The sequence below is a fragment of the Oncorhynchus clarkii genome, chromosome 33 (assembly GCF_045791955.1).
Source record: "Oncorhynchus clarkii lewisi isolate Uvic-CL-2024 chromosome 33, UVic_Ocla_1.0, whole genome shotgun sequence".
Lineage (NCBI taxonomy): Eukaryota > Metazoa > Chordata > Actinopteri > Salmoniformes > Salmonidae > Oncorhynchus > Oncorhynchus clarkii.
In genome coordinates, this window is record NC_092179.1 from 18,380,909 (window position 1) to 18,408,466 (window position 27,558).

At 43.2% G+C, this 27,558-nt stretch overlaps 3 protein-coding genes across 5 annotated transcripts in view; 2 read left to right on the plus strand and 1 right to left on the minus strand.

The window, feature by feature from the left end:
* Positions 1 to 6,509, plus strand: part of LOC139393253 (uncharacterized) — a 65,919-nt gene extending 59,410 nt beyond the window's left edge. For 2 of the 3 annotated variants that reach the window (XM_071141729.1, XM_071141730.1), the window contains exons 14-15: positions 1,725 to 1,794; positions 5,121 to 6,509. In XM_071141729.1, coding sequence (XP_070997830.1) covers positions 1,725 to 1,794; positions 5,121 to 5,372 — 322 coding nt within the window. In that variant the 3' untranslated portion in view covers positions 5,373 to 6,509. The remainder of the gene's footprint in view (positions 1 to 1,724; positions 1,795 to 5,120) is intronic. The other variant, XM_071141728.1, reaches the window with a different exon arrangement.
* A 2,768-nt stretch (positions 6,510 to 9,277) lies between these two features.
* Positions 9,278 to 10,895, minus strand: LOC139393117 (achaete-scute homolog 1a-like). The gene is made up of 2 exons (XM_071141478.1): positions 10,258 to 10,895; positions 9,278 to 10,105 (listed from the first exon to the last, which is right to left on the minus strand). Exon 1 carries the CDS (start codon positions 10,855 to 10,857, stop codon positions 10,273 to 10,275), a length of 585 nt encoding a protein of 194 aa, XP_070997579.1. The 5' UTR covers positions 10,858 to 10,895; the 3' UTR covers positions 9,278 to 10,105; positions 10,258 to 10,272.
* Positions 10,896 to 14,927: 4,032 nt separating this feature from the next.
* On the plus strand, positions 14,928 to 26,360 carry LOC139393013 (integrin alpha FG-GAP repeat containing 2). Its single transcript, XM_071141330.1, has 11 exons — positions 14,928 to 15,294; positions 15,798 to 15,893; positions 16,061 to 16,102; positions 16,222 to 16,399; positions 16,518 to 16,657; positions 16,996 to 17,150; positions 17,301 to 17,449; positions 18,642 to 18,733; positions 18,825 to 18,942; positions 22,973 to 23,146; positions 26,184 to 26,360. The coding sequence occupies exons 1-11, from the start codon at positions 15,199 to 15,201 to the stop codon at positions 26,261 to 26,263; spliced, it is 1,320 nt and encodes a 439-aa protein (XP_070997431.1). The 5' UTR covers positions 14,928 to 15,198; the 3' UTR covers positions 26,264 to 26,360.
* The last annotated feature ends 1,198 nt before the right edge of the window (positions 26,361 to 27,558 follow it).

Genomic DNA, 27,558 nt, shown 5'->3' on the forward strand with positions numbered 1-27,558 from the left:
TCCTCACTCTGACCTCTGTTGGTGTGTGTGTGTGTGTGTGTGTGTGTGTGTGTGTGTGTGTGTGTGTGTGTGTGTGTGTGTGTGTGTGTGTGTGTGTGTGTGTGTATGTGTGTATGTGTGTGTGTGTGTGTGTGTGTGTGTGTGTGTGTGTGTGTGTGTGTGTTTTCTAGTGCATTATTTTGAATGAATCTAGCAAAAGCCGCATGATGGTAGAACAGTAATTCCCAATGTTCCTGCCAATTCACTAGAGTGACTTAGACCACTGAGAGGGAGGAGGTGTTCATTTGGCAATGAGCAGGGAAACCTGAGACCCTAGACGGTTGAACCGCTCACCTTTAAATAGACTGACCCACAATGCAATGTACCTCTCAGCCTCTTTCTTCTCACTTCTGAGTCCCTCCAAATGCATTCTCCGCTTCTTCTCCCTCAGACCTGCTTTTATTCATTCTCTCCTTCCTTCACACTTCATTCAGACCATCTGTGGCCTGCTCAAATCCCCCTCTTCCAAAAACAAGTCTCAGTTTCTCCCTGTCACTCGATTTTAACTGGGTCAGCATGCGTTTGCGTTCCAACACTGACCCCCAACCTCATCATGCCCCTGCCCCCCTAATGGAGGAGTGACCGCCAAAATGTTGGACATTACGTAAGTACGAAGTCTGCTGGGTTTTCCACGGCAGGGTGCCGTAGAAGGGCCAACAAAAGAAGTGGGTTAGGCTGCTATTATCCTCACTGGTCCTTCCCGGACCCATGTTTGGGGGCGGCCATTATCATGACTGTCCTTCCCTGCACCGTCATTTGGGCTCTTTTACTGCAAACCAAGTGCAATTAATGATCATTAGCTGCCCTGTCTCCCCTCGTTCCCGTCAAGCCCCTCCCGTCTTGACCCCGGTTGGGGAAGTGGGCCAGTCACAGCGCTGTGGGCACTCAGGCGTGCGCTCAACTCGATGGCAGAGTGCTGATTCCATTCTTTCCCACTAACAGGCCATTCAGCGCGTGGGCCTGGCCGGGGAGGGACAAGGGCTCATTAGCACGGGGGGCTCGTTAGAGACCGGGGGACGGCCGTCGCTGTGCCACACGCTGGACAGGAGAGGTCTGTCCCAACACAATCGTCTGTGTCTCTGTCTAATTATCTGAACGGGGACTAGATTGTGTCGGTCAGCGAATGGTCACATTGCACCAGAGCGTGCCCTGATCCCCGGTCTCCCCCTCCCCCTACCTCCACTGAACACCCCCCACCCTACTACCCCTCGCCCACCACCCTCACCACCCACTCACTGTCTCCATCCAGAGCAGTTTTATCCGTTAGCTGTGGCGGGATGTCCCCGTATCCATGGTCATTGTTTGGGGGACAGGCCACGGTGAGCAACCACAATGGGCTCAGAACACTTTACCATCACGTCTCCCCAAACACAACATCACATGGGAGAGCCCCGCCAAAAAACACCCGCCACAGGGACCCAGACCTCCCCAACTGGGCCACCTCTCCTGTTTTTCTGTTTACTCTCTCTTTCTCCCCTTTACCCTAACACTATAGTGACACTGTAGAGATATCCACACAGAGGTGTAGAGAGATTCATTTGGACCGTACGTGTGCATATTTATATGACAAAGAGGATGTTTCAAAAGGAGAGGGATTTTTACGTTCCTCTGAGGGACCAAAATCTTTTAGAGTTGCAGTGTCATGATTGTCTCCTGAATGACACTGTCTGTCTCTTTTTTTCCAGTGTATTTATGCGTTCCCTGATAAGCAAAATGGACTTCCATTCTTTGGCATTAAAGCTATACAAAGCGAAGGTAATGACAACATTTGGTTTGTATTATCTCATGCCTGTTGAATCAACATCTTCAGTATGGACGATGGTCTACCGTGCCTTCAGAAAGTATTCACACCCCTTGACCTTTTCCACATTTTGTTGTGCAATGAGCAGGTGTTTATTGCAATGGACCACAGGAGGAGGCAGGTAGCTGTGTCCAGGGGCAGGCAGAAGGTCATACACAGGAGGAGGCAGGTAGCTGGGTCCAGGGGCAAGCAGAAGGTCATACACAGGAGACGGCAGGGTGCTGGGTCCAGGGGCAAGCAGAAGGTCATACACAGGAGGAGGCAGGTAGCTGGGTCCAGGGGCAGGCAGAAGGCCACACACAGGGGGTCCAAAAGGGCAACAGTACAGGCAGGGAAAAGGCTAGTAACGTAGTTCGGGAGATCAGGCAATAGGTAGATAACAGGACATCCGATAGGCTAAAGTACAGGCAGGGAATAGGCTAAAGGCGTCATTAGTGAGGCAGGCAACAACTCTCATACACGAGAGTTATTCAAGGGAAAACCAGAATGCCGTGTATCACAAAACAAACAATACCTGACAGTGATGGGTTGCAAAGAACTGAACTAAATAGTGTGTGATAATGACATTCAGGTGTGTGAACAGGTGATTAGAATTCAGGTGATTGGGATCTGGAGAGTGAGCTGCATTCAGGGGATCTAGGTGTTTGAGAGTATGAGCTGGAAAGTGAGCTGCGTTCAGGGGGATCTACGTGTTTGAGGGTGTGAGTTGGAAGCAGACGTTACACAGGGACTCACTCTGTGTGCAATGCTGGTGTTTAACATGATTTTTGAATGACTACCTCATCACTGTACCCCATACATACAATTATCTGTAAGATCCCTCAGTCGAGCAGTGAATTTCAAACACAGGCTCCCGAGTGGCGCAGCGGTCTTATGCACTGCATCTCAGTGCAAGAGGCGACACTGGTTTGAATCCAGGCTGAATCACATCCGGTCGTGATTGGGAGTCCCATACGGCGGCGCACAATTGGCCCAGCGTCATTCGGATTTGGCCGGGGTAGGCCGTCATTGTAAACAAGAATTTGTTCTTAACTGACTTGCCTAGTTAAATAAAGGTTCAAAACATTCTTTTAAAAAAAAAAAAATTTATAAACACAGATTCAACCACAAAGACCAGGGAGGTTTTCCAATGCCTCGCAAAGAAGGGCACCTATTGGTAGATGGGTAAAAAAAATAACAGACATTGAATATCCATTTGAGCATGGTGTTGTTATTAATTAAACGTTGGATGGTTTATCAGTACACCCAGTCATTACAAAGATGCAGGCGTCCTTCCTAACTCAGTTAGGAAACCGTTCAGGGATTTCACCATGATGTCGATGGTGACTAAAACAGTTAGAGTTTAATGGCTGTGATAGGAGAAAACTGAGGATGGATCAACAACATTGTAGTTACTCCACAATACTAAGATAAATTACAGAGTGAAAAAGAAGGAAGCCTGTACAGAATAAAAAATATTCCAAAACATGCATACTGTTTGCAACAAGACACTGAAGTAATACTGCAAAGAATGTGGCAAAACAATTCACTCTTTGTCCCGAAAACAAGTGTTATGGTTGGGGAAAATCCAATACAGTACATTACTGAGTACCACTTCATATTTCCAAGCGTAGTGGAGGCTGCATTGGGTTTTGGGTATTCTCGTAATCATTAAGGACTGGGGAGTTTTTCAGAAAAAAAACAAAAACAGAATGGAGCTAAACACAGGAAAACTCCTAGAGGAAAACCTGTTTCAGTCTGCTTTCCATCAGACACTGGGAGACTAATTCACCTTTCAGCAGGACAATAACCTAAATCAGGGTTTCCCCAACTCTGTCCTGGGGCCCGTCCTGGGTGCACTTTTAGTTTTTTGCCCTAGCACTACACAGCTGATTCAAATAATCAATGCTTGATAATGAGTTGGTCATTTTAATCAGTTGTGTAGTGCTAGGGCAAAAAACTAAACTTGCACCCAGCGGGGGCCCCAGATCCAAGTTTGGGAAACCCTGACCTAAAACACAAGGCCAAATCTACAATCAAATCTCTTGCTTACCAAGACAACATTGAATTTTCCTGAGTGTCCGAGTTACAGTTTCGACTTAAATCTGCTTGAAAATCTATGTCAAGACCTGAAAATAGTTGTCTAGTAATGATCAACAACCAATTTGTCAGAGCGTGAAGAATTTTGAAAAGAATAATGGGTAAATGTTGCAAAATCCAGGTTTGGAAAGCTTTTAGAGACATACTCAGAAACACTCACAGCTGTAATCACTGCCAAAGGTGACTCTAACATGTATTGACATTACAGAGTATTTTGTGTCGATGTCAATTAAATCCATTTTAATCCCACTTTCTGGAGGCACTGTATATTCATGTGGAAATAATATTCAATATAATTCAGGTAGTTTGCTTACTCTCTAACTGTAAAGCCCATCTTTACCATGTATAGTTTAGCATTTACCATAATCACTCTCATGAAGGTATTTTCTTGCTTACATCACAATCTCTTCCAACCTGCGGTACCTCTCCCTCTTTCATGGCCCCGGGAGGGTAATTACAGTGAAATAAAGACTTGGTAAACACTTTGAAGGGCATTTCAAATGAAAGCTTAGTAAAACTAGCTTTTTCCAGAAGGACCAAGTGCATCTATAGAAAGAGAGAGAGAGAGAGCGAGAGAGAGAGGCTCCTTTTCGCTTTCATGGATTGCGGGGCCTTAATCTCATTAAAGTGCCCAGAGGTGTACCTCCCGCGCCGCTCCGCCCCTCCCTCCCTTTAATCAGCCCTGAGACACACTACCACTCATCTCAGATGGACCAGGGTTATAGGATGGCCATTCACAAGAGGCAAGGCAGCCCGTCGCATTCAAATGGGGAGGGCAGGCCGACGGGGCTGCTGAAAGGCACATAGGGAACATGAAAGCATGTGGCCATGGGTGTGGAAACTGAGCCTGATCTAGGTGGAGGAAGGCTTTGTAATTATAAAGCTGGTGGTAGGGATAGGGTTGTTAACTGGGCTGCAGGAGCTGGAGGGTAGAAATGGGCTGATTGCCAGAGGATTATACCCCCTCCCCCCAATTATTACCTAGAATGCATTTAACTGTGCAAACAGGTGCACTCATACAAGACTAGAAACAGGCCGATGTAACATGAGACGCTAGGAGAGGCACACACCGACCGACACACACGTACACAAGACACACATACACACCTCTGCCCTGTCTAAACCAAGTCCACACCATTGCATATTGAAAAGGCCTCTCTTTTTTTCCACCTGTATTGACATGATGTTTGTCCCTCTACAGCAGCTGTTCATGTTCCTGCTGGAGGGGCAGTCAGGGGGCGCTGTGGCCCAGCAGGGCTGTATCAGCGCAGAGCAGCTCCTAGTGGAGCTCAAGGCTGGGGGCATCCGACCAGAACAAGAGGAAGCCATCAAACAGGAGCTCCGACACATCAGCTCCCTGGACCTGCTGGACTTCCTGGCGTACCTGCCCCTCTTCGTCCTAATCCACAACTCAGTCATCGCCAACCCACTGGATGACTCCAGCAACCTGTGATGTCATCGGCTACACAGGCTTGACCCCTATCTGTCATTAGCTACCACACACTGTGGCAACAGGGTTCCAGGGTTCTCTTTCTAAAACGATAGCCTATGCACTTAAAGCTGTTTTTGAGATGTGGTTTTTTCGGGGGGTGGGGGGCACATTTAATGTAACAAGGTCGACATTCTGAGACATTTCTTCAAAGGGGCTTTGGAGACACCCTTTGGAATATGCATTGATAAATAGCCTACTGAAGGTGGACGTCTAAGCTTGAGAATGGTGCTGTCTATGGTACTGAAATATGCAGGGATTTTCAGTTGCGGTTCATGCATCGGTAATGCACTGAATAGGAACATAACACGTTTAGACTCCAGTTAGACAAGGGATACACAATTGTTGCTCATGGGGGGGCGAATCCTAAAATGCAAGATGCAGGTGCAACTTCAAACTTTTGCACAAATTAAGCATTGATTTAATGCATGATTTATGCCAAACCTTTGTGCGGGTTTTTAAGATAGAGGGGGTGAATATAATGGCTCTCCACCGCTTTAGTAACTGAGTAATGTGGCATTATGAAAATAAAATAAATGAAGCATGACCTAACCTAAATCTCCTATGTGTTTTCAATCATCTCCCTCAGCTTTAAGTGAGAGGGTCCGGCAAGAAATTACAAATTAGATATGGCAGTTCTTTATTTAATTTCCCTCAGGCTTGACAGAGTCGGGGAGGAAAGCGTTAACGCACTCTGACAGGCGGTCACGGAATTGTTCAGACCATTCATTGCTGTTTTCGGGTAGCTGTGTCATAGAAATTCTATGATGCCTAATAAGGGTACCAAAGAGAGCTATACATACTGCCTGTCACTTTTGTGTCTTGTGCCCTTCTTGGTAAGCTCTATTTTTATTTCATCTTTATTGTAACCCTTTCCTGCAGTCAAATGATCAGACCGCCCTCTAGTGCAATCATGGGTGGAATGTTATTATTTTTTCAGAATGAATCAAAACAATATTTTTTTTACAACAAAAACTCTGTGTTTCTATGTCAAATGGTTTCATGTTTCCGTCTTCTGTGATGTAGATGAAGTATAATGTTTGGATGCAAACTCAAAATGTAATACATTTTCAGTTGCCTAATTATAATTTAAGGCCATAACTGTGTGTGAGGTGTATACTTTTGTTTCAAAGTACAGTGGATTTGTTTGACCAAGAAAGACTGTGACCCTGACGTAGCCCACTGTAGTAAAAGACTAACAGGGAGTTCCATTGAGGGCAAGGTCTATTTACCAAGCGAGCCCAGCATATACATAATTGACTAAATACAATATAATACAAATAGGCCTATACAAAATTACAAACACACTCAAGAAAACAATCCCATTCCTCAGCAAAGAGGTCCACAATCAACAATTTGACCTCCCCAAAAGACACCACACCACATCCGTAACTCTGTAGATTGTTCCATACATGGGGTGCTAACAAACTGAAAGCAGAGATGGGATTTCCAGAGTAAGCCATCCCTGAGACCGGGTATGGTACAGTGACTCATATGTCTAAAGGTTATTAATGATGTCCGTGAGGCAGTGATGTGTACTGAACCTGTCACCAGTAATAAAATGAGGTGCTGTGTTAAACTGCATTTAAAGGTGTTCATGAAGTGGCTGCTGCATTCATATAGATGATGTCACCATAGTCTAGGAACTGTAGGAACGTCGATAAAATGATCTGCGTGCTACTATTAAGCGAGAGGCAGGACTTGTTTCTACAGAAAAAGCCCATTTTATTCTCAGCTTCCTCACTAAATCATCTATATGCTTTTTAAAAGACAGCCCATCGTCTATCCAGATGCCCAGATATTTGCATGCAGGGACACAATCGATGTTCACACAATCTACATGTGTACATGTGATCTAGAAAACAGTACATATACTTTCATACTAGTTTGAGGTCAATAAAGGTTTTCTGTAAATCAATGAAGGCAGATTGATGATCAGATAGAGCCTTGTCAACAGATAGGGGTAGCAGAATACACAGCAGTATGCCCACAAGTGAAGGTTACACATTTGTACAGACAAACCAATATTGTTTATATACTGTAGTTAGTCAAATGTACAGGACCCAAAATCGAACACTGTGGGACACCTTTCGTAATATCAAGGAAACCTGATTTAAGGTTTCAGAAAGGTTTCAGAAAATACACATTGTGTCCTGTCTATAAAGAACTTGGTCTCAGCAATAGATTTAAAATCAGTATTTGTCCACCTAGAGAGTTAGATAATGGTGGATTATACACAATACCCAGGCTTTATGTAGTACTAGGCTCCACTCAAATAAAATGTAGGCCTTGTAGCCAAGCTTTCGAATATATTCTTATGTGGCTACATTTTTACCGGTAAATCATTAATGAAACATCAGCTATGCTGTTTATCTTGGTGTCAAGGAATTGTATATTGTATTGTGGTAACAGCAATAACTGCTGAGCAAAAACCCTTTCAGCTAGAGATAGTGGTGAACAATACCTGGCCCTCTTAGACGATATTCCCTCTGGCAGCTTGCACGCAACAAATGGTTAAACTGTTTTTTTCTTCGCAAGGGCATTTGTTGAGTGCTAGTCGCGCGCTGCTGTAGGAAAGGCACACGCCGTCAGCCAATTCAATGCGCGGTCTCCTCTCCACCACTAGACAACCGCATTCACTCATTAAACCAGGCACGCGCCTCGAAGCAAACGCGTCCTACCTGTCAAACTCGATGCTTCTTGGCCTCAGGGAATTGATAGGTACCTGAACTAGACTAATTGTCATCTAAAATATTTAATCGGTCTCTGTTTCATTGATTGAATCTTACAAACCAAGGCAAACAAGCCTACCAACTCCCAACTTTTGTAATGAATATAACCAAACAACTACAAATGATGTCCTTCCCTTTGATTATGCTTAATGTCAGTTTCAATATATAGCCTACAGTGAAGCAGAATGTTATGTGCGCTCTTTGCAAAACTGTTTGAATGTCTATTTTTTACCCTGTAGGCACCTGCAATTTACCACAGGTGAGATCATTTACACGTAGGCTAAACGAGAATAACTTTTCAAGCTTTACGTGTTTTCTTGTCATTGCATTTAACTTTATTTTCAGAGCTTAAACCCTAAAGTTCTATATGATTCAGAATCGTAATTTTGATGGTTTGTCAACGAAATAAGTCGGTTTCAATTACAAATAGGATTGCTTGTTTTACAGAATTGCACAATATATTAGAGGTTCCAAAAACATAGTCAGCTGATAGAATTCACTGTTATTTATACAGTTTCGTTTACTAAAGTTGTTTAGACGGATTAACGGAGCCATTGTCACAACTGTGACTTTTTCAAGTGCTATTTTTGGGTGCTACATATTAGCTACATATTTTTCTCTCTCTGGTATGCACGCGCTTGCGCGCTGCAGCATTGAGCTGGTGCACAACAGAATTGACATGCAGCATCAACACTCCAAAATTCCTGGCACGTCTCAGCTAGCCTAACGCCAGGCGAGATGTATTATCACCCCATTAAGTGCCCTCGGGCTATAAACAGGACTATTGGATTCTTGAGGAATCGAATTTACTATTGTTGTATTACTCTATTTGTATGTTAATACCTTATATTACAGAATGTACCGTTTTTTTTACGCATATGGAGACACGCGTAAAATGTGTGATATGGCATGAATTCGTTGGTGGAAGTGTGCATAAAATAGGTTATATTTCTATAAAAAAAATGTAGCAGAAATATATTTAATCCCCCATTCTCCTATATCCTTTCTCCCATTCCATCTCCAGTCAAACACACTGTAACTAAAAGTGAATGTAAAATACAAACGTAAAAAGTCTGAGGTACAAAAGGAAATACTAGAAAACGTTTTATTATGAGACTAGAGTGTATAAAATATTGTTATAGGCTTTTCTCTTTTCAACCAACATGATATAAGTAAAGGCAGTGTGGACCTGGCAGTATAGCAATAGACAATGAATCGCCATTGTGCTCTGTTTGGACAATAGCTGCATAACCTTTGATCATCGTGAACTCCATGTACAATAACATGTATTTCCTATTAAATAAGACACATTGGTGCTAAATTCAAACGTCGGAGTGTCAAACCCCTTCTTGAAACCTCATTAATCAATGACCATACACAGAATAGCCAGCTGCAGAGCATTATACAAGTCTAAAATAGGCAAGAGGTAAGAGCAACTTATCAATATAAATATATACAAAAGAAAACATTACAAAAAAATCTCTTTACATACAAAAATATCTTGATATATTTCAAAAACATGTTTGATATAGAATTTCATATAATAAAATCCGCACATTGGAAGCATTTTAGAACTAAATGTCACAGGAGTTTACAAAGAAGGGTTGATGTTCTTTGATTGGATTAAGCATAGTTCGAGAACAACATTTTAAATTATGTTTTGTGTGCTGATGTAAAATCACTTTTGAAATGTTGTTTTCGTGGGCGAATGTGCTGGAAGGTTGGATTCCCACGCTGTCAGACATGGAGAGCCCGTTTTCTTTTTAGTCCTTTGGCGCTTGGCTCAACACTGGCCTGCATGTCCGCAGTTTCTCCGGTTGCAAGGCCGAACCTTTAGGTGGACTGGTTCGTGGACGACCGGAGCAGAACGCCAGCTCAGTGCGTCTTGTTCTAGAAGGCGCGAGCTCCTCTGTGATCCTCCCGAGCACATGCTGAGGGTTTACATCATTCAATTGATCCATATTCCTATAATAACGAACAAGAAAAGTAGGCAAGACATTAGTTCAGTTATTTTCAGTTGATCTTGAAAACGTAATAATGCAAATATTCATTATAACAAAGCATAATACAGTACTTGTAGAATATGAATGATAGGCCTATTATAAAAACATTCGTACCATATAGGCTGATCCTCAGAACCAGTTGGTGAAGTCCAGGAGTTCCTGCTCCTCGGGACTGAGAGGGTCGTAGGACCCCTCATCGGACGAGTAGGAGGACACTGGAGAGCCTGCCATGGAGTTCATCTCGTTGGGGTAGTTGTTGGGCGACAGGACTCCGGACTGAAACGCCGCGCTCACGGCGTCGTGCTCATCCAAAAGTTGCTGCAGTGCGCGAATGTACTCCACCGCGGACCGTAACGTTTCCACTTTGCTCATCTTCTTGTTGGCCGCGCCATTGGGGACGTGTTCCCGGAGAGTGGCGAAGCCGTTGTTGACAAGTTTCACTCTGTTGCGCTCCCTCTCGTTCCGCCGCGCCACGGTGTGCGGCTGCTGCTGCGGCAGGCTGTACCCAAAGCCGGCAAAATTCAGCCTCCTCTTGCATCTTAGCAGCTCCGGCGAGGATGAGCGCTGCCTCTTCACCTTGGATGCTGACTTGCCGCTCCCTTGGCTGCTGGTAGGGCTGAGCTGGATACTCTGCGCTGCGGCAGCAAAGAAGCAGGAGGGCGGAATGAACTGCTGCTGGCTCACATTTATTTCCATCTTGGCTGTGATGTCCATTGGCACGTATTGAAAAATAAAAATAAGAGTTGCAGAGAATCTCAGAGTTCTTCTTTGGATAGATCGGTAGCAGTGCGTCCTGCTCGTGGCGTTCACGTGTGGCTTAATGCTCACTTTAGCCTTGTTTAATGGGCGGTCTTGTGGGCTTCTGCCTCGCACACTCCTCAGTCTGAACTGAGTCCTGAGAAAGGCTAGTAACAGGGCTTATACACTGGCAACCCCACGCGCTGGCCCTGACCACGCCTCCTCCTCGTGCTAGTTGTATTCACCTTGGCTCCTGTGCTGTTGCAAAGCGTACGCCGGACGCGTGCCACTTGAACCACTGAACAAACAGTCACCAAATCACAACTGGTTGCAGCATGCAGACTTGTTCCAGATGTTTTGAGAAGTAATAGAATGTTACTTTTCATTCAACTCTGCTTTGCAAATCTACCACCGGATTGCATGATTACGCATGATGCTCCTCATATAAAATGCATACAAATAGAGCGTCTTTGGTTCAGAAATGCACCTTATTTGCTAGATATATTAAATTGTTTCATGGCGAATGAGAGACTGAGGGTCTTGTTCATAAAATTTGGCCACAGTTTGATATAATTTAAAATAAGATCTAGATCGAAAGACAAATGAGGTGTAATTTAATTGTATGTGTAAAATGAGTAAAACGTGTCCCTTTATGGGTGAATCCAACAACTTCTGAATTTTTTTTGAATATATAATTTTTTAAATAGCTTATACAAGCGAACCTATTAGGCTCTATTAGCTTTTTACGCATGTAGATCACCAATTTCCCAAGTGGACCGAAAAGTAGTGCTGAAAGGCAGCTCTCAAACTCTGACGGACCTTAAAGGCGCTTATAAAAGATTTAAGATTTAGTTGTTTGCATTGTCTTTGCAGTCCATACAGTATGGCCAGTATACTATAAGGTATACCTTATAGACCCCATTGACTGTAAGTTGTTTTGAACACTGTCGGGTTGGCAGGCACAAGCAGACCCCACAGTCTTGGATGACCCACAGTTTATTGTTAACACTTTTACAACCGCATTTGAATGCTTCGTCTTTCAAAGAATGGAGCTTTGTCCAGCAGAAGCGAATTTTCCACTTTCATTGGGCTAGAGCTAATCATCAACATCGGAGAGGCGAAACGGAAGGGTAAATCTGAGAAGAACCATAAGAAGGACGCATTCGAGGATGTTTTGTGTATGATTTGATACACCCTATTTTGTTACAGTAACGACTCGTCACAGTGTATTTCGACAATTTTGTTTTATTTTAAAGGGCAGCATAATAGAACATGTCTTTCACTGAGAACAAAACCAACCGACTCCACTCATGGGGATGTGTGTGTGTGGGTGTGTGTGTGTGTGTGTGTGTGTGTGTGTGTGTGTGTGTGTGTGTGTGTGTGTGTGTGTGTGTGTGTGTGTGTGTGTGTGTGTGTGTGTGTGTGTGTGTGTGAGGGGAGGGGGTAAATTGTGAATTTTTTTTGTGTTGGCTGTGGCATTCAAAATCAAGCCTGCATTGAAGAACCCAGCCCCCACCAACTTTTCTTTTCTTTTTCCTCCCTTTTTTGCACAGCAAGAGAGTTTAGAAAAGAAGCGTGGGTTCTATTCAGTTTCCCCTAGCCCCCTCGCCATCGTCGGCTTTCTGAAACCTATCTAGCATGCCCTGTCAGTGCGGTTCCAGAGTCCAATTAGCGCTTTGTAAAGACTTGTTTCTACTGCAGATCTTCCAGAGGCAGGCAGAGCGCTCCCTCTATTCGAGGGTTCCAGTCATAGCCAAGTGTAATAATTAATATGACATCTAGGCACCCGAGTCTCCATTGAAACACCTCTGTCTTTCTGCTTTTGGAGTTCACTGAGACATCATAAAACAAAACCCATAAGGGTCCATTTGTCCTGGGAAATAATCCCTATGTGATATGCGGGATTAATTTTCAATTTGTTAGCTGTTAAACTAAATTGTGGTGTTAATTTTTTTAAATAATGTGGTCGTTTGGGGGTCGCCCATGGCACTGACTCTTTGTATCATTTCTGCAGGTGTATTACAACAGATCAGTCTTATAATAACGTGAAAAGCCCCTACTGAATGCATTCTGAAAGATACAAACAGTGATCACGGTAATCAAAATTCTGATTTATCTTAACCAACAATTTCAATAAATGAATAGGTCTAAATAAAAAAGTTTGAATGGCATCGCCTATATTCAGCTGCATTAACTATTCAATTGTGCTAAAAAACTAGAGTTTTTAGATGAAAGACCATATCTGAAATAAGACATTTGAAGTGCACAGTGTTGTCTAGCTGGCGTACATGACAGTATAGTGGACTTTTATTTTGAAAGTTTGGGGCGTTTAAAATTAGGCTACTTTAAAACATCTATCTGATGCTTTTGTTTTACTTATTGAGTAAAAGAAAAGTGCTGTGCTATGCATTAATTAATTAATGAGACCTGTCAGGAACATCTGGAGTGAACGGTAATGACCCATGCCATCCACAAGGCATCTGAGTAATCTGAATCAACTTCTCTCAGCAGTTAGCCTATTGAAGAGATGCTGAACTGAATATTTATCTGAAATTCCCTACAGTCGACGTGGACAATCATCCAGTCCTGTCTGTTGCCAGTGATGTGCAGTGGTTTAATTGGTCATGACTACCTGCACACGCACACGCACACGCACACACACACACACACACACACACACACACACACACACACACACACACACACACACACACACGCACACACACACACACACACACACACACACACACACACACACACACACACACACACACACACACACACACACACACACACACACACACACACACACACACACAGAGAGAGATCACCAGTGGTGGAAAAAGTACCCAACTGTCATGCTTGAGTAAAAGTAAAGCTACCTTAATAGAAAACGACTAAAGTAAAAGTCACCCAGTAAAATTCTACTTGAGTAAAAGTATTTGGTTTAAAAAAAAAAGTAAAAGTAAAAGTATAAATAATTTCAAATTCTTTATATTAAGCAAGCCAGATGGCACCATTTTCTTATTTTTTCTTATTTATAGAAAGCCACAGGCACACTTCAACCTTCAGACATAATTTACAAACAAAGCATGTGTGTTTAGTGAGTCCGCCAGATCTGAGGCAGTAGGGATGAACAGGGATGTTTAGTTGATAAGTATGTGAATTTGACAATTTTCCTGTCCTGCTAAGATTTCAAAATGTAAGTACTTTTGGGTGCCAAGGAAGATGTATGGAGTAAAAAGTACACTATTTTCTTAAGGAATGTAGTAAAGTAAAAGTAGTCAAACATATAAATAGTCAAATAAAGTACAGATACCCCAAAAAACTACTTAAGTAGTACTTTAAAGTATTTTTACTTAAGTACTTTACACCACTGGAGATCACTGAAAACAGCGGCTCAGCTGCAGTAACTATCCACAGGCTGTTATGTGCACTGAAATGATTCCGCACTTCTGAGAATATACCAACAAATGTAGGCCTTTCAAACATGTAGGCCTAATATATAGGCAAACCAACGGTGGCTTGGGTTACTCACTCAAAGGGTCATATGGGTCAGAAGGCCTTGGGTCCCTAGACAGTATGCATGAGGTGAAATAGTTGTAAAATATTTTGTCTTGTACTGCAGCACCCTCTAGAGGATTGACAGTGCATCACCCAAATACCTTTCAAGTCTATGTTAACTTGATGGCATTTGTACTGAGTTTTTCATTTTTATTTATTTAATGCCCACAGCGTTATTATTTTAGCTCACTGACATTATAATTTATCATTTACAATCATAGAATATTCTGGAATTACTAGGCTACATGTGAATGTGACATTAGGCTATATTAACAACAATTGAATAATCAGCTAGGTGGGATTCATTATTTGTGCATAAACACAAAAGCAGGGATTATGTTACAATATAATATATTTTTGTTGGCTGTTTAATTTGGTCTTTATTTATCAATAACTAACGATATCTGTATGATTACAATAAATATCGCCACGTGACCATGCGAATCGCAAATTACAAAACGCGTGAAGCTTGTCTGGAGTATGCTTCCGTACTGTTTTTTTTATTTTTATCACGTGTGCTTTGTTTAAGGAAGAGCGTACAGACCCTCGCGTTTTATAACTTCACTACATCTTTCTGGTATTTTTAGTGGTTGTGGTTGATAATAGTTATCACGCCAAGTTTAAAAGCAGAAACAACGCTAAAATATACGCTTTAAAACAGCAACCTACTTGATGTTTCTCTAACTTGCTTTTGGATGGTGCAAATTGCAGCTGTCAGTGTCCAGCTCAGCTATCAAACTGTTATCTGGTGATATGCGGTCCTTGAGCTATGTTCAGCGTGTTAGTTTTGATTTCCCCGGAACCCTTTTCCCTCATGCAATTTGTCTTGGTGATGCGGACAATGACTCGGTAAAGTATCAGCAGCTAGACAATTATTCAGGGATCTTTCCTTGTGTCCATGTTTTCGGACATTGGCAATCCTTGAAAAAAAATGTGTGTAGTCTCAATGCTCACGGCGTTAGTGTATCCACCTCTTAGGGCCAGTTATACATATTGTAGGCCTACCAATGACATGTATCAACTCTTTTTTTTTGTCAGTTATTTCCCCCACCTACGTGGCAACATAAATCACTTTTCAGAAGTCATTGACTGCTCTGCCCACTCTCCACTTGCCCATTCATTGTCTAGCTGTGCCTTTCTAGTCCCTGTACTGTAAATAGCAACTCCTGCTTTAGAGGGTCTCTGACTCATTCCCCCCAGTCACGATAAGAGGATCAAGAGTGAAATGGTAGATGCCATAACAGTACTCCTATCACGTTCCTTGACCTTCAACATATTTACGACAACATGTCTTATATCTACGGAACCTTGACACCAGAACCTTGACATGAGCTGTTATTATTTTTGAACAGCTGAATGAACTTATTGTGGGTGACACCAGTGGAAAGCTGCATGTGTACAAGAACGATGACGCCAAGCCTTGGATCACTAGAACATGTGTGGGCATGGTAAGTGGCTGCTTAGAGGGCATTTTATGTGTCAGCACATTTCAGTACAACTGTAGTGGCATGAAAGAGGAAATTTGAACACCGCTGTCTGCACATCTGATTTATATTGTTATTTTTTGATATTTAGACAAATATTGAATGAATTATCTTTTTGGTTTATTTTTTAGCTCACCTGTGTTGGTGTTGGAGACATTTGCAACAAAGGAAGGGTGGGTGTGCAGAAACTGTGCATAGTCCTCCAGTCAGATGAGGAATATTTGTGTCATTTTCCCCTTGCATCCAGTGTGTGCTATCACCTAACTATTCACTGCCTTAACTTATCCATCAGAACTTTGTAGTTGCTGTGGGTGCAGAGGGATGGTTTCACCTGTTTGACCTGTCTGCAGTGGCAGGAGCCAAGTCAGATTCATCCAGCCAGCAAGAGGCGCTGTTCTCTGACGACCAGAAACCCTGCTTCTCTCAGCACATTCCTGCCAACACCAAAGTCATCCTTATTAGTGACATAGGTAACCTCTCTGTTCTGCACCCATTTCGCCCTAGATGTAGGCACCCTCAATGCGATTGACCGCTTCTGTTTTTGACTGCTTTATTCTCAACTGTGTATGTGTGTGTACACGCTTGCAGATGGGGATGGGCGCAGTGAGCTTGTAGTGGGATACACAGACCGTGTGGTGAGAGCGTTCCGCTGGGAGGAGCCTACCGATTCTTCAGATCTGAGCTCTGGACAGCTGGTCCTGCTGAAGAAGTGGCTTCTGGAGGGACAGGCAGGTCTATACACAAACATGGAATATGTCAATCAAAGACTGAAATAAATAAAATATTGAATAAGTGGTCTTCCTCAAATGGAGGGGATGATGCAGTCTTTGCAAGAGGGAGTGAATCTGATTTAAATGGTCCTCAACTCGCGGCTCAGTCATTTCATTCAGGGTATGTGGAGTTAGCCTGCCCCGGAGCAGGTTAGTTCTTAAGGATTTGTTGTATGACCGGTTATCCCGAGTTGAACTCTGGCCTAACATATAAACCCCATATAACACTGGGTGATTTCACATCCTGTAAAGTGTACACTCTACTATTTCTAATCCATTATTTCCTCCTGTGACAGGTGGACAGCCTGTCAGTAAACCCAGACCTAGAGGGTCTTCCTGAACTGATGGTGTCCCAGCCTGGTTGTGGCTTTGCCATCCTGCTGTGCACATGGACACAACAGGGCTCCTCTGAGGCGGGGCCTGGGGAGGAGGCTCCACCCACTCCTGGCAGGTACATACCACTGGACATGCAGAGCACCTAATACATATGCAGTATTAATACATGTAGTAGACATATAACAGTGCTTTGGCTGTCTAATTATAGATAAGCTGTGCCAGTTCATGTTGGTATCGTCCTGTGTTTGTAATGTGTCTGTCACAGCGAGTGTCCCTCCAGAGACGTCATTCTGCATCTGACCACTGGTCGGATCCACAACAAGAACGTTTCCACTCATCTCATTGGTAGCATAAGCAGAGGCTCCAAAGGCGACTCCTCTAAATGCGGCCTGTTTGCCCTCTGTACTCTAGATGGTAAGTGTCTTAATTGAGTTGTTCAGAAGAGCAACGCTGCGTAATTCGCTAATCGCACCACTGACCACTCTAAACTTTTGTATGCAGTCAGTCTCATAACATAATTCTAATGAGGATGTGTTCAGATAGGACGTGTTAACATCACGGCAGTCAATTATCTTCTAAAATAATGAGCTAAATCATAACTGCAGTGGGCTCAGCAACAACAAAAAATCAGATCCAAGGTTTATATGACATGTGTTTGTGAAGATACCTGACTGACCTGTTTATCTCAATAGACATGACCCTGTATGTCCAGCAGGTTTCTATAAGGAGGATATCTCTGACAGGCAGTATATCTGCCAGCTCACGGAGCTGCCTAGCCTGCTCCGCAGCCCCCTTAAGGGGAAAAGGAAGACCTTTCTTACTCTCTCACCAATTACAATGTCTAACAAGGTCACTCAGAACTAGGAAAGGCATGTAGAACGGAGGAAGGTGTTGTGGGTGAATGTTACCAGAGGAGACTGGTTGTGGTTTAGCAGGCTGAGGGCTCTGAGCTCCTGGAGAGACTATCAATATTTAAAGAAAAGGGGAACCAATAGGATTATCTTACTAGAGAGTCTGGGCCAGTCACAGATAGGCTAATAATGATGCACCAAGAGAGGGCTTGACATGCCTGTGTACCTTAATTAGGATCAACGTTTGAGCAATTCTGCTGAGGGAATAGTGAAATGTAACCAGATCATATTACAGCCATTTTATTTAAAACAATGAAGGTGACGCATGAAGATAATGTTGCAGTTTAATATGAAGATGATTTTTCCAAGTATTTGGATTTGGATTCAAAGCTTGTTGGTGTTTTCAGGAGAGATCGAGGGACAGAAATGGTTGTGAATAAAGGTTACCTTCAAGATCGTCATCTAAATGTCTCCATCCCTGAGCCCGAAGCAAGGAAATAGGGCAAAATTGGTGTCCAGCACTCAGAGTGCTGCTGTAACCACAGAAATAATTCATTCCATTTCATGTTTTCCTTAACCTCGTGAGAACCAGTGATCTGCAGGTCTTGAGTTGTTTAAGTTCTCTGTATTTGTTTCTCGGACTGTCGTATTATATGCAGTTTAAACAATACCCTTGATACCATTAACAATATTAAGCATAACATGTTGGTCATTTTAGTATGTGATTAACGTGATTGTGTGTTTTTGTGTTCCAGGCACCCTGAAACTGATGGACAGTTCAGAGCAGTTGAAATGGTCAGTGCAAGTGGATCACCAGCTCTTTTCTCTGCAGAAACTGGACGTCACAGTGAGTTTACAAAAACAATCTCTGTTTTTTTTTTTGTGACCGTTTGTGCCTGTGCGGTTTTTGACATTGTGACTGTGCCTCTTGTCTCCAGGGCGACGGCAGAGAGGAGGTGGTGGCGTGTGCCTGGGATGGTCAGACCTACATCATCGACCACAACCGCATGGTGGTGCGGTTCCAGTTTGACGAGAACGTCAATGCTTTCTGTGCAGGTGAGACTCTAGTCATATCCCTCACCTATGTATACCTGATTTACGTGATGACTAAGCAAATGATATAGACCAGTGGATCCCAAACATTTTATAGTCCTGTACCCCTTCAAACATTCAACATCCAGCTGCATACCCCCTCTAGCACCAGGGTCAGCGCACGCTCAAATGTTTTTTGTTGTTGCCATCATTGTAAGCCTGCCACACACACACTATACGATACATTTATTAAACATAAGAATGAGTGTGAGTTTTTGTCACAACCCGGCTCGTGGGACGCGACAAAGAGCTCTTATAGGACCAGGGCACAAATAATAATAATATAATAATAATCAATAATTTTGCTCTTTATTCAACAAAAATTGTGAATAACTCACCACAGGTTCATGAGAAGGGTGTGCTTGAAAGGATGCACATAACTCTGCAATGTTGGGTTGTATTGGTGTGGTGGTTAATTTCTGTATCATCAAATGAGGAGAGACAAACTTATCACACAAGTCAGAGTTATACTTAAACTGAATCCGTATTAGTGAGAGCTTTGCAATAGCGATGGCTGGTCGGCGAATCACGCTAAGATGATTCGTTGAGAGCCCAGAGACGAAAGGTATTTTATAGCCAAGATACACCACTTTCAACCTACATGACCAACAACAGATGTATAGAACGGGTCACAAGGTTAAGATCTGTATGAAATATACCTATAATACATAGCAGACAGTATCTGCTGGTCAACAGTTTTCATTGTATAGAACAGTGTCTGGCCCTCCGACTCCAAACTGGAACCATCTCTCCCTGATACGGTAAAGAACAGAAACATTAACTCATGCTCTGGAATGCTCTTTAGGTTTTATCACCCAAAAGACATCGTAAATCTCCTTTTCTCCCAGAGGCCCATCCTTAGTAGAACACACACACACACACACACACACACAATAGTTAACAGAATACTCTATTCTGTTGCATAAAACAACCATTTGATACAATAAAAGTATTATAACATAATATTGCAGTTTTTCCACCATATTGGAGAGAGTCTGCCTGTTTAGATTTCATGCTAGTGAGGACTGAGAATCCACTCTCCACATAGGTACGTGGTTGCAAAGAGCATCAGTGTCTTAACAGCGCAATTTGCCAAGGCAAGAAACTGAAATCTGGCAGTGCCTTCGGATTTAAATTCAATTTTCACAGAACCGCTTGTTGCAATTTCGATGAGGCTCTCTTGTTCAGATATCAGTAAGTGGACTGGAGGCAGGGCATGAAAGGGAAAACGAATCCAGTTGTTTGTGTCATCCGTTTCGGGAAAGTACCTGCGTAATTATGCACCCAACTCACTCACGGTGCTTCGCTAAATCACATTTGACATTGTCCGTAAGCTTGAGTTAATTTGCACACAAAAAAATCATACAATGATGGAAAGACCTGTGTGTAGTCCTTGTTAATGCAGACAGAGAAGAGCTCCAACTTCTTAATCATAGCCTCAATTTTGTCCCGCACATTAAATATAGTTGCAGAGAGTCCCTGTAATCCTAGATTCAGATCATTCAGGTGAGAAAAAACATCACCCAGATAGGCCAGTCGTGTGAGAAACTCGTCATCATGCAAGCGGTCAGACTAGTAAAAATGATCAGACTAGTGAAAATTATGGTCAGTAAAGAAAACTTTAAGCTCGTCTCTCAATTCCAAAAAACGTGTCTATTTTTCCCCTTGATAACCAGCGCACTTCTGTATATTGTAAAAGCGCTACATGGTCGCTGCCCATATCATTGCATAGTGCAGAAAATACACAAGTTCAGGGGCCTTGCTTTAACAAAGTTAACCATTTTCATTGTGGTGTCCAAAACGTCTTTCAAACGGTTAGGCATTCCTTTGGCAGCAAGAGCCTCTCGGTGGATGCTGCCAATGTTTCACAACACATCAGTGACATGGCAGGAGATCTTTTGAAACAACTACTTGGCATACAAGCCCAGCTCCTGGTATATGTCCGTTATGTGGAGTGGGAGCAACTGCTACCACTCCACTGTCTCCCTGTCATGCCTTTTGCGCCATCAGTACAGATACCAACACATATTGACCACCAAAGTTCATTTAATGTCACAAAGCTGTCCAGTACTTTAAAAATATTCTCTCCTGTTGTCCTGGTTTCCAGTGGTTTGCAGAAGAGGATGTCTTCCTTAATTGACCTCCCATAAACGTAACGGACATATACCAGGAGCTGTGCCTGGCCCGCCACGTCTGTTGACTCATCCAGCTGTAACACATAGAATTCACTGGCTTGTATGTGAAGCAGAAATTGTTTCAAAACATCTCCTGTTATGTCACTGATGCGTTGTGAAACAGTGTTGTTTGATGAAGACATTGTCTGTATAGATTTATTTGGCCTGTTCCCCCAGCAGTGTCCCAGCCATGTCCACGGCAGCAGGAAGAATTAAGTCCTCCACAATAGTATGGGGCTTGCCTGTCCTAGCCACTTGGTAGCTCACCATATAAGACGCTTCTAGACCCTTCTTATTAATGGTATCTTTTATACATGTCTTAATACTTGAAAGTAGTCTTTATTCTTGCTCCAAAAACTCCTGTGGCTTATTTAAAAAATTGGCATGTTTTGTTTCTAAATATCTGTGCAAGAGGGAAGGTTTCATTGAGTTGTGAGATAGTACTTTTGCTGAGGAAAGGCACTACTCCCAATATAAGTGAACCCCAAATCCATGTAGTTCTCATCATATTTGTGCCTCTTCGATGGTCCAACGTCCCTGTCTGTTGTTTGGTGCTTTCCCAGGTACCTACAGACCGTTAGTGGAATTCCCACGAGAGAGTAACGGTTAATGTGATTGGATGTTAATTATTTGACTAGGCTACCTGTATTTGACATTGTGTTGTTATTTTGCTGAACACTAGATGGTTTAATTGTATTTTTGGTAGTGAAACGAAAAAAACTCACCCAAATGTATAGCCCCGTTGGAAACTACAATGGACTGTTTGAAAATGTGAAGAATTTTTAAAATATTTTTAAATACAATTATTATTATTTTTAAATGGGAATCACATTTTAATTTGGCGTACCCCCGACAGCATTGGGTACCCAAATTTGTGAATACCTGATATAGACAGTGTTAATTCAGTATGTTTCCAACTCATGTCACCATTAGATGGCAGTGTTGGATTTCAGGCTCACATAAACCAGCTTCATCCTCTATTTCAGGCTCTGTCAAACGCTGTTTCTCCAATCTCTGCACGAGCCGCCCCAGTGGCTCTCTGAGAGCAGAGAGAGAGATCATATTGTTATCTAAAAAGAGGATTAAAGAAATGGACGAGAATACAAATCAAATGTTATTTGTCACATGCTTGGTAAACAACAGGTGTAGAGTAACAGTGAAATGCTAACTTACGGGCGCTTTCCAACAGCGCAGAGAATAATACAAATAATAATAATAATACCACAAGGAATACATGCGGAATGTGTATCGATGAACGCATGTTGAAGCTACAGACAGGACTTAATTTTCAAGCACACTGCCTGCATTTCTACAGTGCTATCAGAGTTAGTGTGTGAACAACACACGCTCAGGGCTCATTCATGCTTTGTCTCTGTGGTCATTGGAGTGCATTAGCTCAGCCTCACCACTGTTGGCATTGCTTGCGAGCCTGTGTTCACAGGTGTGTTCACAGGTGTGTTCACAGGTGTGTTCACAGGTGTGTTCACAGGTGTGTTCACAGGGCCACAGTGATGAGCAAATATTTTCTTACTTACTAAAAGGAAAAAAAATGCATTGGTCATTTGGTGCTTGTTTTTAAGCACTTCATGGTCTGTTGTATTCGGCACATGTAACAAATACAATCTGATTTGATTTATTTAATTTGAACAATCTTATTTCTAAGCGTCTCCTACTGTCACAATGTATATTTTACTGTAATGACTAGGGCCTGGAGTTTGTCCTGATTAGGACATGTGATTAGGGAAAACTCAGGCCCCTAGTCATGGAATATGTTCTTCCCTGTGGTTGTCTAACTGGCCTTACATGTTGGTGTTTAACAGGTCAGTACACCTGTAAGGATGGCAAGAACAGCCCCTGTCTGGTGTACGTCAGCTTCAACCACAAGATCTATGTGTACTGGAGGGTGGAGCTGGAGCGCATGGAGCCCACCCATCTCCTTAGGGTCCTGGAGGAGAGGCCAGAGTTCAAGGCTCAGCTGGAGCAACTGGGAGTGGGTGAGTTGGAGTTAGACAACAATATAAACCTAAAAGCTACTCTCATTCAAATCATATCTAGAATTTTTTTTGTTAGGTCTAACCTCATCCCCAGCCTTATTAGAGAGAGCCGACAGGTGGACTAAGTAGGTTGAAATACATCTTGCATGTAATTTAATTAGACCACAGCACCAGGTAGAAGCTCCTGGTTTTCCCTGTCCACCATGTTGTTTAGTTTCCCATTAACTCAGCTAATGCTACCTGACACTTAAACAGTGCATCTACTGTCCTGTGTTCATGTCCTCTAACTGAGAGTAAGGGAAACAGATTAAATGTGTGTTTCCTCAACTCGTCTACATGTATGTTAAAACCTGTCCCTGCCAGCAGACTGTTGTTCTGATGCGTGACTGGAGAATTTATAGAGGCAGAGGTTGGAATCCACGCATTCACTCCTATGGAGCAGAGGGGACCGCTCTCTCTTCATCTCGCTCGCTCTGTCTCTCTCTTCTTCGCTCTCTCTATCCCAGGGGAATTCTCTCTCAGCAGGCTAGCAACACTGTCAAACACTGCCCACATTCACACATCACACACACAATCATAATGGTGTCTTTTTGTAGGCACCAGTCTGCCATGGTTCATGGGCAAAGCCTATGGGTAAATGAATGGAGTTTTTGGATAAATGTGCCGAAAATAAGGTTGGTGGTAAACACAGGCTTAGGGCATCTTGTTCTATGAGATAATCTTCATCCGCTAATATCACTTTTTGTGAATTCTGAAGCATTTATGTCATCCAAAAAAATCACAAAGGACATAAAAGGCTTCATAATTCATAAAGGTCAAGTTAACGGCCTGATATTATCTCCTCGAACAAAACGTAGAAGATCTCTTAAGCCCGTGTTAACCTTATTTTCAGCGTTTATCCCAAAACCCCATTCTTTCCCATTCATTTTCCCCATAGAAACGAACCAGAGGTATCTCATTTCAGTTTTTTAGGACGACAAGCTGCCAAGCTCTATTCAGGCTTATCTTTCTGCTCTGTGGACACGATCTCCATTTGTCCCTGGTCTGCCCCACTAATGAGTGACATAGACTGCACTACATAATACAGTAGCTAGCTTTCTGTCTATGTTTGTGTTGCATATGCACGTACTGTGTGACTGTTCGTTTGTACTATACTCTGCTGCTCTGCATGGCCATCTCCTTCGGAGCCAGTAGCTGCTGTGCTCTCTGAGTGACAGATGGCCCAGCTACCTGACCCAGTGGAGGCTGCCGAGGGGAGGACGGCTCATAATAACGGCCAGAACAGAGCAAATGGAATGGCATCAAACACCTAGAAACCATGTGTTTGATGTATTTGATACCATTCCACTTCTTTTTTTTTCTTCAATGTTTTTATTGTTGTTTTTGATTATATAGTCTGCAGATAGCCATTTCATGTAGGCCTCATTCATATATATTTTTTTAAATGTACTGACGACAGATTTCCTAACAGCAGCTAAGCTTAGTAGCTTCCTGTTCCTGCAGCGTGTTAATAGTTGAACCCCTGGGCATGTTGGTGCTCCTTCCTGCGATTTCAGAGAACTGTTAGCTAACTCCTCATGAGACACATAGTGGTCATGGAGGCTGAGGAGGGGGTAGGGACAGAGAGGGGGGGGGGTAGGGACAGAGAGGGGGGGGGGACAGAGAGCGAGAGAGAGGGGGTAGGGACAGAGAGCGAGCGAGAGAGAGGGGGTAGGGACAGAGAGAGAGAGAGGGGGTAGGGACAGAGAGAGAGAGAGGTGGTAGGGACAGAGAGGGGGGGTAGGGACAGAGAGAGAGAGAGAGAGGGGGGGGGGTAGGGACAGAGAGAGAGGGGGTAGGGACAGAGAGCGAGAGAGGGGGGGGGGGGGGGTAGGGACAGAGAGCGAGAGAGGGGGGGGGGGGGGGGTAGGGACAGAGAGAGAGACAGAGACAGAGAGAGGGAGGGGATAAACCCAGCTAGCAGTGTGACATCAGCTTATTGCTGATAGATAGCGCTGCCTGTGTGTGTGAAGCTGTCGCCTGTCACCAAGTCTGAGTTCCACACAATGGTAGGCATCTTCACTCACACAAATAACAACCAAACACATCCCCCTTCTCTGACTCTGTTGACAGAACTGAGATATTATATATGATTCATTGCTTAATAACAAGGAAGAGAGTAAAGTAAATGTATCTACAGTGTGTTTTATGTTTATCTAGAAGCTTCTTTTCTCTGGCTTCACAATGTGACAATGCATGATAATTCTGGCTGTTGCTGTACAGGTAAAAGCAAGACACCGTGAGGAGAGAGGCATATTTGTTATACCTATGGGGACTTTTATCTCTCTCTGCTTGTGTTTATTTCAGAAGTAAATTAATCATCTGAATGTCTTCTCAGCAGCGTTGCCATGCAGATGGTACAGTTTACTTTGTACCACCACTCTCAGGTGTTTCACTGTGGCAAGCTAAAACATTTATGTTAAGTGAACCTGTGTACCTGTCTGCAGTATGTCATTACTATGTAAATATGGGTTTGAACAACACTTACAAAGTTGGACCCTCAACAAGAAAGCTCGGACATGCAGCTACTACATACTACCTGTCTGCATCTCTTGATTTAACATCCTGCCCTAATGCATTTTCTTTAAGGGGCCAGCTATATGAAGGGTCCATCCGTAATGCATGGTATCCTGCTTCTGCATGATGATGTCACACTTTTTCTGCATTACCTTCCCTAAGCAACCATGGTCATGCATTCTAAACTCCCCAGTTTAAGTGAATGTCGGTAGAAGAGCTCCTCGGAGCAGCAGGGAGCTCCTCCACTGGCTGAGCTGTGATTTATGATTAATCTAAAGCAGTGCTCTCATCTGCATTTCAAAACCCACTCTGACTCAACCCCACTAAAGACCGAGTTTAATACAGAGCAGTCCCAGCTCCCTCAGAGGGACTCGAACCTGCAACCTTTCAATCAGAAGGCGCTCATGCCGCCAGAGGACAGACGGGGTCATATGATCATTGTCTGGTCAAGGGTCATAGCCACCATTTGTGTCTCTGACAGACGCCGAGGACAGGGAGGCCGTGAGAAAGCTGGTGGGAGACACACTCTATGGACACACGCTGAAGAAGCAGGCCGGATGACCTTAACACGACCCTCACCTCTCCACTCCTCCAACCCCCCCCCCTCTTTCTCCTCGTTTATGTAAATACTCTGAATAAAGGCTGAATCACACACTGACTGTTAGTTGTCTCGTGTTTCTGGTAGAATCTTATTATGAAACGTGTCCGGTTTACCTAGCTCAGCTTGTATCTATTTCATACTGTCTCAGATCTCCCTTCTGGCATAGTTATTGGTATTCCAAGCACCAGACTGGTTTAGGAATAGGGTCTGGAAGACACATTGAAGTGATATATGCTCTCAATGTGAATAACCTGTATAGGTTCAACCACCAATATTTATTCCTGGTTTTTGATCTTGTAAGTTATACCAAATGTCAGCCATTTTAGTCCCTTTCTTTCTGTCTTTTTGTTCTTTGATCCTCAAGGATCTGGAGAGGTACTGATGTTGCATAATACCAACAGTGTTATGTAACTTGACCATCAGCAGCAAGGCTGTACTCTTGTTTGTCAGTTTTGTATTGCAGAGGACTTCTAAGTCGAGGCAACAAGCGTCAACACTGGCTGACTGCTGGATGGGTCTATAGGGGAATCCTCCTTTCTCCCAAAGGGAAGATCCTATATCAGCCTCTAGTCTGTCTACTCTGGTTCTCATGTATTATAAATGAGGAGGGACGAGTGGAGGACTCAGTGGCTGCCTCAAGTGTGTATGTGTGTGTCTAGACTCTGGGCTCAGGTGTCTCTTGTGTATCCTACTCTGGCGCTCTCCCCTCCTTTATGGGCCAAAGCCCTGCAGTGCAGTATGTACCAAAGCAGGGACACTTCATTTTTCATCTGTTTAGTTTCACTTCTCCAGGTTAGAAGTTGCATACAGGTAGCTGCCAAAATAATGGAAACAAAGAGAAATTGAAAGCAGGTGCTTCCACACAGGTGTGGTTCCTGAGTTAATTAAACGTTTAACATCTCATCAAGCTTAGTGTCATGTAAAAAAAAATATGGGTAGGCCATTATTTCGCCTACCATAGCTATGACCCCTTAGGATGGCAATGCCCCCATCCACGGCATTTTTCACCACCATTAACAAAACACCAAAGTTGGAATTTCTTGTGGAGGAGGGGTGTCTCATCCCCCCCCAATAGAACTCCAGAAACTTGTAGAATCTATGCCAAGGGGCATCGACGCTGTTCTGGCTTGTGGTGACCCAACGCTCTATTAAGACACTTTATATTGGTGTTTCCTTTATTTTGGCAGTTACCTGTACGTTCATTAAGGTATTTAATGAACCGGCTATGGGAACAGTAATGTGTGTTCTATGTCCT